Source organism: Oncorhynchus mykiss, chromosome 30, assembly GCF_013265735.2.
Source record: "Oncorhynchus mykiss isolate Arlee chromosome 30, USDA_OmykA_1.1, whole genome shotgun sequence".
Taxonomy (NCBI): domain Eukaryota; kingdom Metazoa; phylum Chordata; class Actinopteri; order Salmoniformes; family Salmonidae; genus Oncorhynchus; species Oncorhynchus mykiss.
The window spans coordinates 28,855,785-28,871,267 of record NC_050570.1 but is presented as its reverse complement, the minus strand read 5'-3'; the positions used below and the strand labels follow the sequence as shown (position 1 = coordinate 28,871,267).

The window sequence follows — 15,483 nt, the reverse complement described above, 5'->3', positions numbered from 1 at the left end:
CACACCAGTATCTCTACTTGAACATCATCATCTGCTCATTTATCACTCCAGTGTTAATCTGCTAAATTGTAATTATTCGCTCCTATAGCCTATTTATTGCCTACCTCCGCATGCCTTTTGCACACACTGTATATAGACTTTTTTCTTTATTTTTTCTACTGTGTCATTGACTTGTTTATTGTGTTATTGGCTTGTTTATTGTTTACTCCATGTGTACCTCTGTGTTGTTTGTGTCACAATGCTTTGCTTTATCCTGGCCAGGTCGCAGTTGTAAATGAGAGCTTGTTCTCAACTAGCCTACCTGGTTAAATAAAGGTGAAATAAAACATAATTGAAAAAAAAATACAGCTCAGGAAGGAGATGCGTTCTGTCCCCTAGAGATGAACGTACTTTGGTGCGAAAAGTGCAAATCAATCCCAGAACAATAGCAAAGGACCTTGTGAAGATGCTGTAGGAAACAGGTACAAAAGTATCTATATGCACAGTAAAAAAGAGTCCTATATCGACATAACCTGAAAGGCCGCTCAGCAAGGAAGAAGCCACTGCTCCAAAACCACCATAAAAAGCCAGACTACGGTTTGCAATTGCACATGGGGACAAAGATCGTACTTTTTGGGGAAATGTCCTCTGGTCTGATGAAACAACAACAGAACTGGTTGGCCATAATGACCATCGTTATGTTTGGAGGAAAAAGGGGGAGGCTTGCAAGCAGAAGAACACCATTCTAACCGTGATGCACGGGGGTGGCAGCATCATGTTGTGGGGGTGCTTTGCTGCAGGAGGAACTGGTGCACTTCACAAAATAGATGGCATCATGAGGTAGGACAATTATGTGGATATATTGAAGCAACATCTCAAGACATCAGTCAGGAAGTTACAGCTTGGTTGCAAATGAATCTTCCAAATGGACAATGACCCCAAGCATACTTCCAAAGTTGTGGCAAAAGGGCTTAAGGACAACAAAGTCAAGGTATTGAAGTGGTCATCACAAAGCCCTGCCCTCAATACCATAGCAAATTTGTGGGCCGAACAGAAAAAGTGTGTGTGAGCAAGGAGGGCTACAAACCTGACTCAGTTACTCCAGCTCTGTCAGGAGGAACGAGCCAGAATTCACCCAACTTATTGTGGGAAGCTTGTGGAAGGCTACTAATTGAGTGTATGGAAACTTCTGACCCACTAGGAATGTGATGAAAGAGATAAAAGCTCTCTACTATTATTCTGACATTTCACATTCTTAAAATAAAGTGGTGATCCTAACTGACCTAAGACAGGGAATTTTCATTAAGATTAAATGTCAGGAATTGTGAAACACTGAGTTTAGATGTATTTGGCTAAGGTGTCTGTAAACTTCTGACTTCAACTGTAAGTTCATTAGGCTACAGTATCTATTTCATTATGTTGATGGCTTGGTGTTTTAAAGGCCTGGATATAGACACATTTTGTCAAACATATGCTGTCATCTCATTCCTGTATTTGTTCAGGAAGAATATTATTGATGTATAGAATCACGTTTCCTCATAACCTCAATCATCAATTAGATAGGCCACAGCCTTGTGTAGCCTATGCATGCATGTGATGTGGAATTAATGACGCAGTGTAGTGTCATTGATGTAGAGAGGGTGTGACCTCGTGTTTTAAAATTGTTCCGGTGGAATAGTATTTATCACAGATAAACAAGAACACAAGCCAATAGCAACCAGAGAGAAGTAATTATGAAGACCTCTCAGTGCCAATCCAGAGTATCTCAGAGCGGCAGCGCGAGCTACATGAGCAGCCTCAGCACCAGCGCAATGAACCCGCTCAGCAGCGCGAGCCTCATCCTCCTTGTTCTCCTCATCTCAGCGATCCCCATCTGCAAAAGTAAGTTTAATAATATATTTTGAGCATGCTTTGGTTCTTGTGCATTGATAAAGGTCCAAGTCAAGATCTTAAAACGAAAAACTTTTTAAAGCAATGGAAAATGTTTGCGGGTTTGCTGTAGCCCAATTTAATAGGTTATGAAACATGTAAAGTTGTAATCAAAGGTTTTTTCAAACCATTGAATTTGGGCAACATAAATTACTAATAGGCCTAATCAACAAGCTCAACAACAACAATATAAATGCTTAAAATAATTAGACTACAAAATAAAATTAGGTTCATCAATCATCTCACTTTGTTAGCTTTATTTAATGTGTACAATTCCTGGAAGAAAAAAAAACTGTAGACTAAAGCTAGTTGTATTTCAATCCCTTACAATATGAATAGACTCATATCAATATTTAAACTCAAGGTTTTTTCACATGCCAATCATTGTATTATTGTGCGTAATTACACATTATTGGGAACCTGCCCAAAGGAGAGAAGGTTTGAGAAATATTTAAAAACTTGACATTTACTCAAGTCTATCTTAACTGCAGATTGTCATGATAATTATTGGCAAATTAACGTCGATTGTTGCCTGTTGCATTTAATTAAACGTTTGCCATGTCATCAACACTTTCAGCACTTTCATCTGGTAAATGTACTTTGTTCTGAAGAGGGCCTGGTGTCTCCCAGGTCGTTGCTACAATAAGAGCGCTAGATTTGATCAGAGGGCGAACTTTCATTACAACGATGTTTTTCATTTAGCCTACATAACCTATTATCCAATACTGTATTTTCGTTTGTGGGATTTTCGCTGACTGGAAATGAATTGATTATAAACGGGGTTGCATAGAGCACTGGTGTAAGCCTATAAACTCCCACCACCAGTACAGCGGCTTTGCAACCTGTTGTTTTAGGGCTGCAACTCACCTGGTCTTTAACTACCAGATAGAAACAAAAACAGAAGTGTTTCGGCCCTCCAGTACTGGAATTGAACAGCCCTGGGCTGGGTTTCCTAAAAGCATCGTACAGTAGGTACAGTAGCAATAAAGCTAATCTTAATTCTATTGAAACTAACTGGAATAAATATGATTTTAGTGCTATGATGATTTTGGGAAATCCAGCCCTATTTTTGAGTATGAAATTAGGCTACACTTTTATGACTCCCCCATAGCCATGTAACATACATAAACGACAAAAGTTGGAAAGGGAATGACCTCCTAATCCACAATCAGTTAATTTAACTTTATTTTGAACCATAATGGGACGCACTATTGGAACTTGTTGTGGATGAGCCTGATCATTAGTTTCAAATTGACCCATTAGTACTGTCAAACCTTTCTGGGAATAGCATCTATTGTGACATTGTTGCAGCTAGACATTTGTTTTGGTAAAATTATGATGTTAGTGTATTTACTGCACTGGCAATTTCTCTCTATTATTTATTTCATGCATGGTCCTCTTCTCCCTCTCCCACTCCTTTCTTTGTTCTGTGACAGACAGCCCCCCCCCCGCCCCCATTGTAATGGCTCTAAACATTGGCTTGGATTCGACCCCAAACAGCAATAATATCACAAATGATCGAGACATAAATAGATTCAGAATGGCAATCGTGTCAATCACTCTTCAGTGACATGATAAATTGTATTTGTTAAGGGTTATTTGCGGTGACATTGAGCGATTGAACGCGGCTTTGATGCTCTTATGTGATAATTGGCACAGGTGTTTAGAGACATTTAAACAGCGATGGCGACAGGAAGAGAACAGAGCTATTGCTGTGTGCTGTTAGGACAATTCCTACAAAAAGAAGGACAGAAGAGGGAAAGAGGAATCTATAAGGGAAAATAGTGGTTTAAAGAAAGACCATTGTTGGATGTCAGTACACTTTTGGGATACAGAGCTGTTGGTTCATAGTTGGTCACTATGAGTTTTTGAATATGAACAAATTTGACCCCAGGATAACACAGAAAAGCTTCAATACACTCTCCAAGTTCCCATCCTCCTGTCATATTGTCAAAATGCATTAGTTTATGACTATGATCCACTCAAAATAGATTATGGTTTTTAATCACGATATACACACTTCTATTAGCTTAGTGATACAGCATCAATGTGATGATGTAATGATACTCGTGTCTGCCTGTGTTTCAATGGAAGGTTCTCCAATACAACAGCAGAGAGCAACACTAGACCAGTACCAGCTTCTCAACCAGGTAGGCCACAGAACTACAGTGTCTCTCAGAATAATGAAATGTTCATATGAAAGCACGGAAGAGACTGAGCTGTTCCTCTCCTTTGCTATGCAGAGACATGTTTACTATTCACTCCCTCTCTCATAACAACACTCGTCTTGTCTCCCATAGCTAGAAGATGTGTGCTCATCCTACCTTTCTGCAGACCTGCCATTTCGGGTGAGTAAGACTAGAATAATGAAATGTTCATATGAAAGCACGGAAGAGAATGGATGAATGTTCAATGTTTTCTTTCTCTGAACCTCTCTCATATTTTCAAGTTCAGGATCAATTCCAATTATGATGAAATTTCAAATAGTCAAAAACAGGCTTGAAATGAAAATGCTGTACAACCGTATCAGACTATTGCGCTCACCTCTTTCCCCCTGCTCTCTGGTTGCTACCCTAGATACCCAATGTTTTAGGAGAACTCTGTGTGTTGATGCTTGTACAGAAGTCTAAGGTATTCCACCATTCATGTTCCAGCATAGTAGCTCAAACAAAAATTCTATCACAAATATAAATACACACATTGTGGTTTATCCTACTGTGCGAGCACAACACAGTTGCATGTATAGTCAGATTTGCAGTGTTTAATCATTCTCGAGTAAATGTAGTTTTATTTGATTGTCATTGCAGAAAGGATGGGACAATCCTAGTAAAAGGGTAAGTGCGGCATCTGTTTCATCCGTCTATTGAAAAGTGTTCACTAAGGGTAACTAATATCAATGCAATCAACATCCAACCTTTTGACAATTTTTATTTGTGCGTGTATGTGTTTGCTTGCATATCCAGTTTTTATTTCATTATGTTAAGCAACAAGGTGCTGGCTTAACAGAGGAGGCGGTAAGTTGGGTTAAAGCTCAATTTCCCTGTGCACTGCTTTGCGGCTTGACACGAAGGCACATTGCATTTTCGTTTTATTATCTGTTACTTGTACTGTGTTTTTAGTATTGCATTACCTTTTTTATTCCATAACGTGCATTTTTATCTTGAAAAAGTGTTAGGTTTTTAGCTTAGTTTTTATTTCCGGAGTAAACCAAGTATTTAGAGTTATGAATTGCAGACACTTTGCTGCATATCACATTACCACAGCTCTCACGTTCTCAAAATGCATGCCAGCTCACACAAACGTACACTCTATAGCTGCCCAGCTTGCTAACTTCTCAAGAGTTGTCCTACAAGGAGATAGGCCCATAGGTTTCTGGTATAATAAATACCATAGTTTTCCCATCCCTGGTATGAAAAAGGTTGAAAGAAAACACTGCTCCACCTACCAGTGCTTCCCTTCCCCTTGTCTCTTGCTCTGCATGCAAGATGTACACTTTCTTAAACTCTTTTAGGTGTGGCATGTGTCCACACAGAGGCGTCATGCCCATAGGGGTCAGATTTGTCCAGTTTTTTGTTGTTGTTTCTCTATAATACTACTAGTCACCTGGCAATTGTATGAAGTTGGTTTTATCCCAGATACACTACATCACCAAAAGTATGTGGCCACCTGCTCGTCGAACATCTCATTCCAAAATCATGGGCCTTAATATGGAGTTGGTTCCCCCTTGGCTGCCTTCACTTTTCTGGGAGGTTTTTCCACTAGATGTTGGAACATTGCCCCAGGGACTTGCTTCCATTCAGCCACGAGCATTAGTGAGGTCGGGCACTGATGTTGGGCGATTAGGCCTGGCTAGCAGTCGGTGTTCCAATTCATCCCAAAGGTGTTTGATGGGATTGAGGTCAGGACCCTGTGCAGGCCAACAAGTTCTTCCATACCGATCTCGACAAACCATTTCTGTATGGATCTCGCTTTGTACACATGGGCATTGTCATGCTGAAACAGGACAGGGCCTTCCCTAAACTGTTGCCACAAAGTTGGAAGCCCAGAATCATCCAGAATGTAATTGTATGCTGTAGCGTTAAGATTTCCCTTCACTGGAACTAAGGGGCCAAGTCCGAACCATGAAAAACAGCCGCAGATTATTATTCCTCCTCCACCAAACTTTACACTTGGCACTATGCATTCCAGCAGGTAGCGTTCTCCTGGCATCCGCCAAACCCAGATTCGTCCATCGGACTGCTGGATGGTTAAGCGTGATTGATCATTTAAAAAAATGCATTTCTATTGCTCCGGAGTCCAATGGTGGCAAGCTTTACACCACTCCAGCTGACACTTGGCATTGCGCATAGTGATCTTAGGCTTGTGTGCTGCTGCTTGGCCATAGAAACCCAGTTCCTTAAAAATATGATCCAAAGTGGTCATTTCAGGCAGCGCTGATAGGGATATTTAAGGCCATCCAAAAGCTGGTTTAGCGGGTAATGGCATTATTTTGACAGTGGAAACACAGCCTATACAGCCGTGACTGACACTACCCATATGTGCATGGAACAACAGTAGCCTAATGTGCTTTTGATGCCTCTATACTTTGTATTTAGAAACAGATTTTTTTTCTTCCCATCCTTCCCTTCCTTGTTTTATTTGATGAAAAACCAAGCATAGCCTCCCCTCTCAATTAAGGCTTTTTTTGTTTGCCCAATGCAATTATGAAGTAGTCAAGACTGTCAATAAAGGGGTTGGCTCCTGAGACCGCTTGGAAATAAATCTTAATCACCAAAGCTTTATTAAAATATAAAGTTTGAGAGGAGTAAAACAGTGAGCTATCATTCCCTTTTCATCTATGCATTGTAGGCAGTCCCACATTATTTTAGCCATGCAGGTCCGGTTTTGGACGTGCGTAAAAAAAACCCTCCATGATGTAGGCTATGTGTCCATGCCCATCATGAAACGGGAGAGGAGAACTTCGGTGAATACCGGTGAACCGAGTATTTAGAAGTTGTCTGGTCTGTAACAATGGCTTGTTTTCCGTTTCATACGTTAAAAACCTACTATAACGTAGACTTTTTTTATCCTGGTGATTTTAACAACATTTATTTGTTGTTTAAAAAAAACAGATTGTTTTTCTTTTCAATTTTATTACCACAACTTATTAGAATGATTCAACTTCTTGGTTTTATGGTGACAAAGTCCGTGTCACGCTTGCAATGTAACTTCTGGAGGTGTGTGAACGCTACCTGATCTTTAAATTGGTTCTGATTATGTTCATAAAACATAGGACTATTTGGGAGCAGTATAACGGTGAGTGGACATCCTCCCTTTCTATTTCTATTGGATCAGTTTGGAGGCGCATAAACCCTGCATAGTCTGCGTTGTTTTAATATTATATGCCCACGGGGAGAAATGATGGTGCCTTTTAAGTGTAACATAGCCTATTTAAAACAAGTTGTTTTGTTTAGAATTTGATTAGACTTATTCATTCTCTTTTTAGGCCTTATCAATAAATAATTTAATCTTGCTTATTGATAATGTTTGGCATGTCCATGCTCAGCCATGATGCAATTTACAGTAGGTCTGGCCCCTATATCAGTGTGAATGCTATTGAAGCCATGTAATTACTTGGAACAATGTGGACTACAAATGGGTTCAGGTTAGCAGTTAGCAAAGATAGGTCTACATTTTGTTATTTGGCTTCCTTAAGCTATTTAACAAACTATAACAGACTAACATTGGAGTTGATTCCAAGGCAATACATAAAAAAACATAAATACACAGCTTGAAGCAACCACATATTTTGCCATGGCGCACGTTCTGATTGGCCAGTGAGGGGCCAAGCCTCGACACACCCACAACTTGTTTATTCATCAAAACCCAGCCCTTTCGCGCCAACGCCAGCAAGTGTGCCGATAATTGTGAGAGTGAAAATGGCACAAATATTTCTGACACACCCCTGAACGTATAGCACTACCGCATGCGCTTACATTTACCATTGTGTTAGGTTTGTTAAAATAGAGCCCTTAGTTTCTTTAAAAAAAATCCCCAGCCAGGAGGATACAGACAGCTGAAGAGGTATGCTTAGATATGCATTTTTTTATGATATAGAATTAAGCATAAGGATTATGCAGGAAAAAGGTGTTTGAAAAATGCTAAATTCTCTAATTTACGGACGGGGGACCTAGCCCCCCTACAGACCACCCCCTAGCTATTCTCACATAATTTGTGCCCCCTCACATTTTTGAGGTGCGTGACACACCTGTTTACACATTAGTGTATCCTGTCTTGTTTGCATGAGAATTGGAATGACTAATTTCACCCTCACTTCCGCTGTCATCAGAATAACTGACGTGGGGGAACATCATTAGTGTAAATTAGATAAACAGAAAGTACAATGAAGGGAGTAATTTTCTGCCCTGTCTGAATAATTCATGGAAGGCTGTATTTTTAAGTGCCAACCATTTTCATCTCAAGTCTCCAAGTCATTGTAATGGCATCGAAATGACATCCTCTATTTCCTGTGATGGCTTCATTAATTCATTTAGGATATAGCTCTGTTTACAGTCACAGGGCAGAGATTGGCTTTGCAAAGTTCATCCTCAGAGGATGTTAGCACAGTAAAATCAAGTTGAGTTGACAAAATGTAAAACTTGTCAACCAGATAACAATCCAAATATGATGTATTTCCTAGACATTGTGATTACGCCATGAAAATGCGTACTTAACTGATTGTAATCGGTTATCTGACATCACTTCAATTCCGTCATAATGACATCCCACACCAAACGCTGTCCAATGTTACCTACGCATGACGCTGGTACATTACATTAGTAGAGAAGGTATAGCACTTCAATGTCCTGGCATGGCCTGCATGTGGAGAGCGTGCTGTCACTATGTGATGTGTCGATCTAAACATGCAGAGTCTCAGAGTCTGCAAATGAACACAGGGTTGTACTGAGGACTGTGTGTGTACGTACAGTTGAAGTTGGAAGTTTACATACACTTAGGTTGGAGTCTTTAAAACTTGTTTTTCAACCACTCCACAAATTTCTTGTTAACAAACTATAGTTTTGGCAAGTCGGTTATGACATCTACTTTGTGCATGACACAAGTCATTTTCCAACAATTGTTTACAGACAGATTATTTCACTTATAAATCACTGTGTCACAATTCCAGTGGGTCAGAAGTTTACATACACTAAGTTGACTGTGCCTTTAAACAACTTGGAAAATTCCAGAAAATGTCATGGCTTTAGAAGCTTCTGATAGGCTAATTGACATCCTTTGAGTCAATTGGAGGTGTACCTTTGGATTTATTTCAAACTCAGTTCCTCTTTGCTTGACATCATGGGAAAATCAAAAGAAATCATCCAAGACCTCAGAAAAATAAATGTAGACCTCCAAAAGTCTGGTTCATCATTGGAGCAATTTCCAAACGCCTGAAGGTATCATTTTCATCTGTACAAACAATAGTATGCAAGTATAAACACCATGGGACCGCGCAGCCGTCATACCGCTCAGGAAGGAGACATGTTCTGTCTCCTAGAGATGAACGTACTTTGGTGCGAAAAGTCCTAATCAATCCCAGAACAACAGCAAAGGCCCTCGTGAAGATGTTGGAGGAAACAGGTACAAAAGTATCTACAGTGCCTTGCGAAAGTATTCGGCCCCCTTGAACTCTGCAACCTTTTGCCACATTTCAGGCTTCAAACATAAAGATATAAAACTGTATTTTTTTGTGAAGAATCAATCAACAACAAGTGGGACACAATCATGAAGTGGAACGACATTTATTGGATATTTCAAACTTTTTTAACAAATCAAAAACTGAAAAATTGGGTGTGCAAAATTATTCAGCCCCTTTACTTTCAGTGCAGCAAACTCTCTCCAGAAGTTCAGTGAGGATCTCTGAATGATCCAATGTTGACCTAAATGACTAATGATGATAAATACAATCCACCTGTGTGTAATCAAGTCTCCGTATAAATGCACCTGCACTGTGATAGTCTCAGAGGTCCGTTAAAAGCGCAGAGAGCATCATGAAGAACAAGGAACACACCAGGCAGGTCCGAGATAGTGTTGTGAAGAAGTTTAAAGCCGGATATGGATACAAAAAGATTTCCCAAGCTTTAAACATCCCAAGGAGCACTGTGCAAGTGATAATATTGAAATGGAAGGAGTATCAGACCACTGCAAATCTACCAAGACCTGGCCGTCCCTCTAAACTTTCAGCTCATACAAGGAGAAGACTGATCAGAGATGCAGCCAAGAGGCCCATGATCACTCTGGATGAACTGCAGAGATCTACAGCTGAGGTGGGAGACTCTGTCCATAGGACAACAATCAGTCGTATATTGCACAAATCTGGCCTTTATGGAAGAGTGGCAAGAAGAAAGCCATTTCTTAAAGATATCCATAAAAAGTGTCGTTTAAAGTTTGCCACAAGCCACCTGGGAGACACACCAAACATGTGGAAGAAGGTGCTCTGGTCAGATGAAACCAAAATTGAACTTTTTGGCAACAATGCAAAACGTTATGTTTGGCGTAAAAGCAACACAGCTGAACACACCATCCCCACTGTCAAACATGGTGGTGGCAGCATCATGGTTTGGGCCTGCTTTTCTTCAGCAGGGACAGGGAAGATGGTTAAAATTGATGGGAAGATGGATGGAGCCAAATACAGGACCATTCTGGAAGAAAACCTGATGGAGTCTGCAAAAGACCTGAGACTGGGACGGAGATTTGTCTTCCAACAAGACAATGATCCAAAACATAAAGCAAAATCTACAATGGAATGGTTCAAAAATAAACATATCCAGGTGTTAGAATGGCCAAGTCAAAGTCCAGACCTGAATCCAATCAAGAATCTGTGGAAAGAACTGAAAACTGCTGTTCACAAATGCTCTCCATCCAACCTCACTGAGCTCGAGCTGTTTTGCAAGGAGGAATGGGAAAAAAATTCAGTCTCTTGATGTGCAAAACTGATAGAGACATACCCCAAGCGATTTACAGCTGTAATCGCAGCAAAAGGTGGCGCTACAAAGTATTAACTTAAGGGGGCTGAATAATTTTGCACGCCCAATTTTTCAGTTTTTGATTTGTTAAAAAAGTTTGAAATATCCAATAAATGTCGTTCCACTTCATGATTGTGTCCCACTTGTTGTTGATTCTTCACAAAAAAATACAGTTTTATATCTTTATGTTTGAAGCCTGAAATGTGGCAAAAGGTCGCAAAGTTCAAGGGGGCCGAATACTTTCGCAAGGCACTGTATATCCACTGTAAAACAAGTCTTATATCGACATAACCTGAAAGGCAAGGAAGAAGCCACTGCTACAAAACCGCCATAAAAAAGCCAGACTACGGTTTGCAACTGCACATGGGGACAAAGATCATACTTTTTGGAGAAATGTCCTCTGGTCTGATGAAACAAAAATAGAACTGTTTGGCCATAATGACCATCGTTATGTTTGGAGGAAAAAGGGGATGCTTGCAAGCTGAAGAACACCATCCCAACCGTGAAGCACGGGGGTGGCAGCATCATGTTGTGGGGGTGCTTTGCTGCAGGAGGGACTGGTGCACTTCACAAAATAGATGGCATCATGAGGAAAGAAAATGTGGATAATTATGTGGATATATTGAAGAAAAGTATCTATATCCACAGTAAAACGAGTCCTATACCGACATAACCTGAAAGGCCGCTCAGCAAGGAAGAAGCCACTGCTCCAAAACCACCATAAAAAGCCAGACTACGGTTTGCAACTGCACATGAGGACAAAGATCGTACTTTTTGGAGAAATGTCCTCTGGTCTGATTAAACAGCAATATAACTGGTTGGCCATAATGACCATCGTTATGTTTGGAGGAAAAAGGGGGAGGCTTGCAAGCAGAAGAACACCATTCTAACCGTGATGCACAGGGGTGGCAGCATCATGTTGTGGGGGTGCTTTGCTGCAGGAGAAACTGGTGCACTTCACAAAATAGATGGCATCATGAGCTAGGACAATTATGTGGATATATTGAAGCAACATCTCAAGACATCAGTCAGGAAGTTAAAGCTTGGTTGCAATTGGGTCTTCCAAATGGACAATGACCCCAAGCATACTTTCAAAGTTGTGGCAAAATGGCTTATGGACAACAAAGTCAAGGTATTGGAGTGGCCATCACAAAGCCCTGCCCTCAATCCTATAGAAAATATGTGGGCAAAACTTTAAATGTGTGTGTGAGCAAGGAGGCCAACAAACCTGACTCAGTTACACCAGCTCTGTCTGGAGGAATGGGCCAAAATTCCCCCAACTTATTGTGGGAAGCTTGTGGAAGGTTACCCGAAGTGTTTGACCCAAGTTAAACAATTTAAAGGCAATGCTACCAAATACTAATTGAGTGTATGTAAACTTCTGACCCACTGGGAATGTGATGAAAGAAATAAAAGCTGAAATCAATCATTCTCTCTACTATTATTCTGACATTTCACATTCTTAAAATAAAGTGGTGATCCTAACTGACTTAAGACATGCAATTTTTACTAGGATGAAATGTCAGGAATTGTGAAAAACTGAGTTTAAATGTATTTGGCTAAGGTGTATGTAAACTTCTGACTTCAAATGTATGTGTGTGTGTGTGTGTCAGTGTTGCCCGATTCCGAATTGAATTGAGAATGCATCAAATTCCAATTAAATTCTGCAATTTGAATTGAGGTAGTAAACAGGATACAAAATTGCAATTTGAATATGAATGAAAGTAAATAGAATTAAATTAAATTAAATTCAAATGCCTATTCTATTCTATATGAGGTATAGTCAAATCAAAGTTTATTGTTCACATACACAGATTTGCAGATGTTATCGCTGGTGCAGTGAAATGCTTGTGTTTCACCGCTTGTGGTTCAAGCAATTCATTGCACCTGCGATAACATCTGCAAATCGAGCTCCAACAGTGCAATAATACCTAGCAAACAATTACAAAATAAGTTATCTATGATGAGACATGACTAGAATACAATGCATATAAAGTGGAAGAAACAGTATGTAAACATTATTCAAGTGACCAGTGTTCAATGACTATGTACATATGACAGCAGTCTAAGGTGCAGAGTAAAGAACCTGGTAGTCTATACAAATATACATATTGAACATAAAACATGTCATTATATACATGCATAAAATATATTGTTGAAACAATTGATTTCAGGACAAACTCTTAAAAGAACGATCAAGGAAAGCAACCTGTTTATGAATATTCATATATTCATTATATTTCATTAATCACTTACATTTTGTTCAATATGGGGAAAATACCACATTTCCCAGAATGCATTAGTTTAACCCTCAAGTTGACCCTGAGGGATTCAAAAAGAAGCCAAACAAATTAAATGTTTGGTGGAATTATAATTGGCTATTCTAAGCACTAATGTTAAAAGAGTATATGAACATTCCAGAGAAAATGGATATTTATTGTTATCTGGAAGTGTGACCAGTCAGATTCAATGAAACTCATTTTCTATGACTGATTGGACTTTATTTGAATTGCACTGAATTAACTTCTACTTTCTGTCAATCAAACTCAAATTCTACATCCTGTAGGGTGTGGCCAATTCAATTAGAATTTCAACTCATGGGTGGAAAGGGAGTCAATTCAAAAATTCTGTGGGCGCCTGCCCTCGCACGGATGTGCTCGTGCACATGGGTGCATCCACTGGAGCATGCATTCATACTTGTGTCTGTGTGGATGGGATGTTAGGGTGTGTGTGTGTGTGTGTGTGTGTGTGTGTGTGTGTGTGTGTGTGTGTATATGTATATATGGGCTCCTCTCTGCAGCCCCCAGCCCTCTGTCTCTATGTCCGGGCAGTTGTTCATGTTTCTTCATGTCTGTCTGTATGTGGATGTTTTGTGGATGTGTCAGTCCCCTGTGATGCACCCTCTCCTGCAGCTAGTTCCTCAACTCCATACCAGACGAGAGAGAGGAGAGGAGTTTGTATTCCGCGTATGTACACTCTGCATGTTCCGTTTTACATCTACTCTGCACCTGTCACTTCTTTGGAGAGGAAATCTCTCAGTAATCTCTTAGACTCGCATATAACAAAGCCACCACAATTTGCAGTGCTTTGTTATAGTGTGATACTAATCGTCGAATTAAAGATATTGTGAGCACCCTTTGATTTTATTTAATTGGGAGAGCTAAAACTCTTGATGTTCCCTTTGCAGTCAATTTAGGGCATCTGGAGGCTATTCTCTTTTCACTTAGCCAATGCATACAGGATTTGTCATTTTTCCAGTGTGTTGTCCTATTATGAGACTGTTTCATTGTGCGTATAGAGGCTACCTTTTTTACACACATATTGTCACTCTCTGTACTCGTCTACATTAGCTGTTCTTTTCCATGATTCAGGTAATTACAGTCTAAAATTAGTGCATCTGACAGGTGAACATCCACGTCGCTGTGCTTTAACTCAACATAATTAATCCTTCATTCTACCTGGGGTTGACATTCACATAGTAGCTACATCAGAATTGTGAGTGGAAAAGTGCTCAGCTTAGTGTGTGTCTGTTTACGGCAGAGACTCAATGGGAGTGACGTCTGCTCTAATGGTTTTGCCTACGAAAGAATGAAATAAGTGGAAAAGGAGCTTAGACAGATAAACAAGGATATCTAGCACACTTCTTTCTGTTCCAACTGAAATGTTGACTTTTTTCATTTTAAAGCGGTTGTCGGCTGAATAAATACTGCCTTACTCAAGTAAGACAATACCTGAATTTCTATCACCTGATCATTGATATCCTCTGTGCTTTCTGTTTAGGATCATCTCCAGGGACCTGGAGGAATTCAGAGCAGAGGGTACTTCTTATATCGGGTATGAATACACACATTCAGGGAACAGGCATTAACTCCATTACAACGTTTATTTGATTACATACATCAGTAACATTTGTATTTCTTTCTTACAGCCAAGAAATGGAAGAAGATCCCTAGAATTTGAGTAAATGTAAGGTTTGGGGTATTTCTCAATGCCATTATCATTAGTAAACACTGCTGTAACACTGATGTCCATTTACTAGTGTACCCTGAAAGGGTTGGGAATGGGGGAAAAAAACATATCAAACCCGTAATCTGACAGAGTGGGGAGGCAGGTTTCCATGAAACTCTTTGGTTATTATTACTGTGAAAACATGTTTTATCATGAGTCGTAGCCTACTGTGTTTGTACTTGCATGGCCTTGACCCTTTAAAACAACGTGTTACAGAGTCCCTACTCTACGTTGTACAGAGATGACACAGAACCAGATAACCGAACAGGCACAACCATCTTAGAGTGGTCCAGACCTCCACCAAAACGATGTTGAAAGAATGAAGAAACAAAATGAAGAACAAAGAAATGAGAGTCTAAGTAAAATAATCTTTGTTTGTCCAAAAGTCTTATTTGTGTTTTGATGATGTGTCTTTTGAATTAAAAGCATTGTTATATGGTTATCTTCGTGGTGGAATGATTTTGCAAAAAGACAGATACTGCTTATGAAACTTGCACAAAGAGGTCCTGACGCAACTGGAAAATTGTCAGTGAACACACAAGAGGAGTGTGTTTGTGTGTGTGTG

At 39.8% G+C, this 15,483-nt stretch overlaps 1 protein-coding gene across 1 annotated transcript; it reads left to right on the top strand.

Annotated features, from left to right (window-relative positions):
* Window positions 1–1,705: 1,705 nt before the first annotated feature.
* On the top strand, window positions 1,706–15,358 carry nmu (neuromedin U). The gene is made up of 8 exons (XM_021598405.2): window positions 1,706–1,860; window positions 4,003–4,058; window positions 4,209–4,256; window positions 4,486–4,539; window positions 4,716–4,742; window positions 14,691–14,744; window positions 14,839–14,876; window positions 15,135–15,358. The coding sequence occupies exons 1-7, from the start codon at window positions 1,713–1,715 to the stop codon at window positions 14,872–14,874; spliced, it is 423 nt and encodes a 140-aa protein (XP_021454080.1). The 5' UTR covers window positions 1,706–1,712; the 3' UTR covers window positions 14,875–14,876; window positions 15,135–15,358.
* The last annotated feature ends 125 nt before the right edge of the window (window positions 15,359–15,483 follow it).

What these genes read in the sequence shown, in the direction of transcription:
- nmu (XM_021598405.2), top strand. Translation starts at nt 1,713, where the DNA reads ATGAAGACCTCTCAGTGCCAATCCAGAGTATCTCAGAGCGGCAGCGCG. An exon ending in AGTACCAGCTTCTCAACCAG is followed by an intron (nt 4,059 to 4,208) that starts GTAGGCCACAGA and finishes TGTCTCCCATAG; the next exon opens with CTAGAAGATGTGTGCTCATC. An exon ending in GAGGGTACTTCTTATATCGG is followed by an intron (nt 14,745 to 14,838) that starts GTATGAATACAC and finishes TCTTTCTTACAG; the next exon opens with CCAAGAAATGGAAGAAGATC.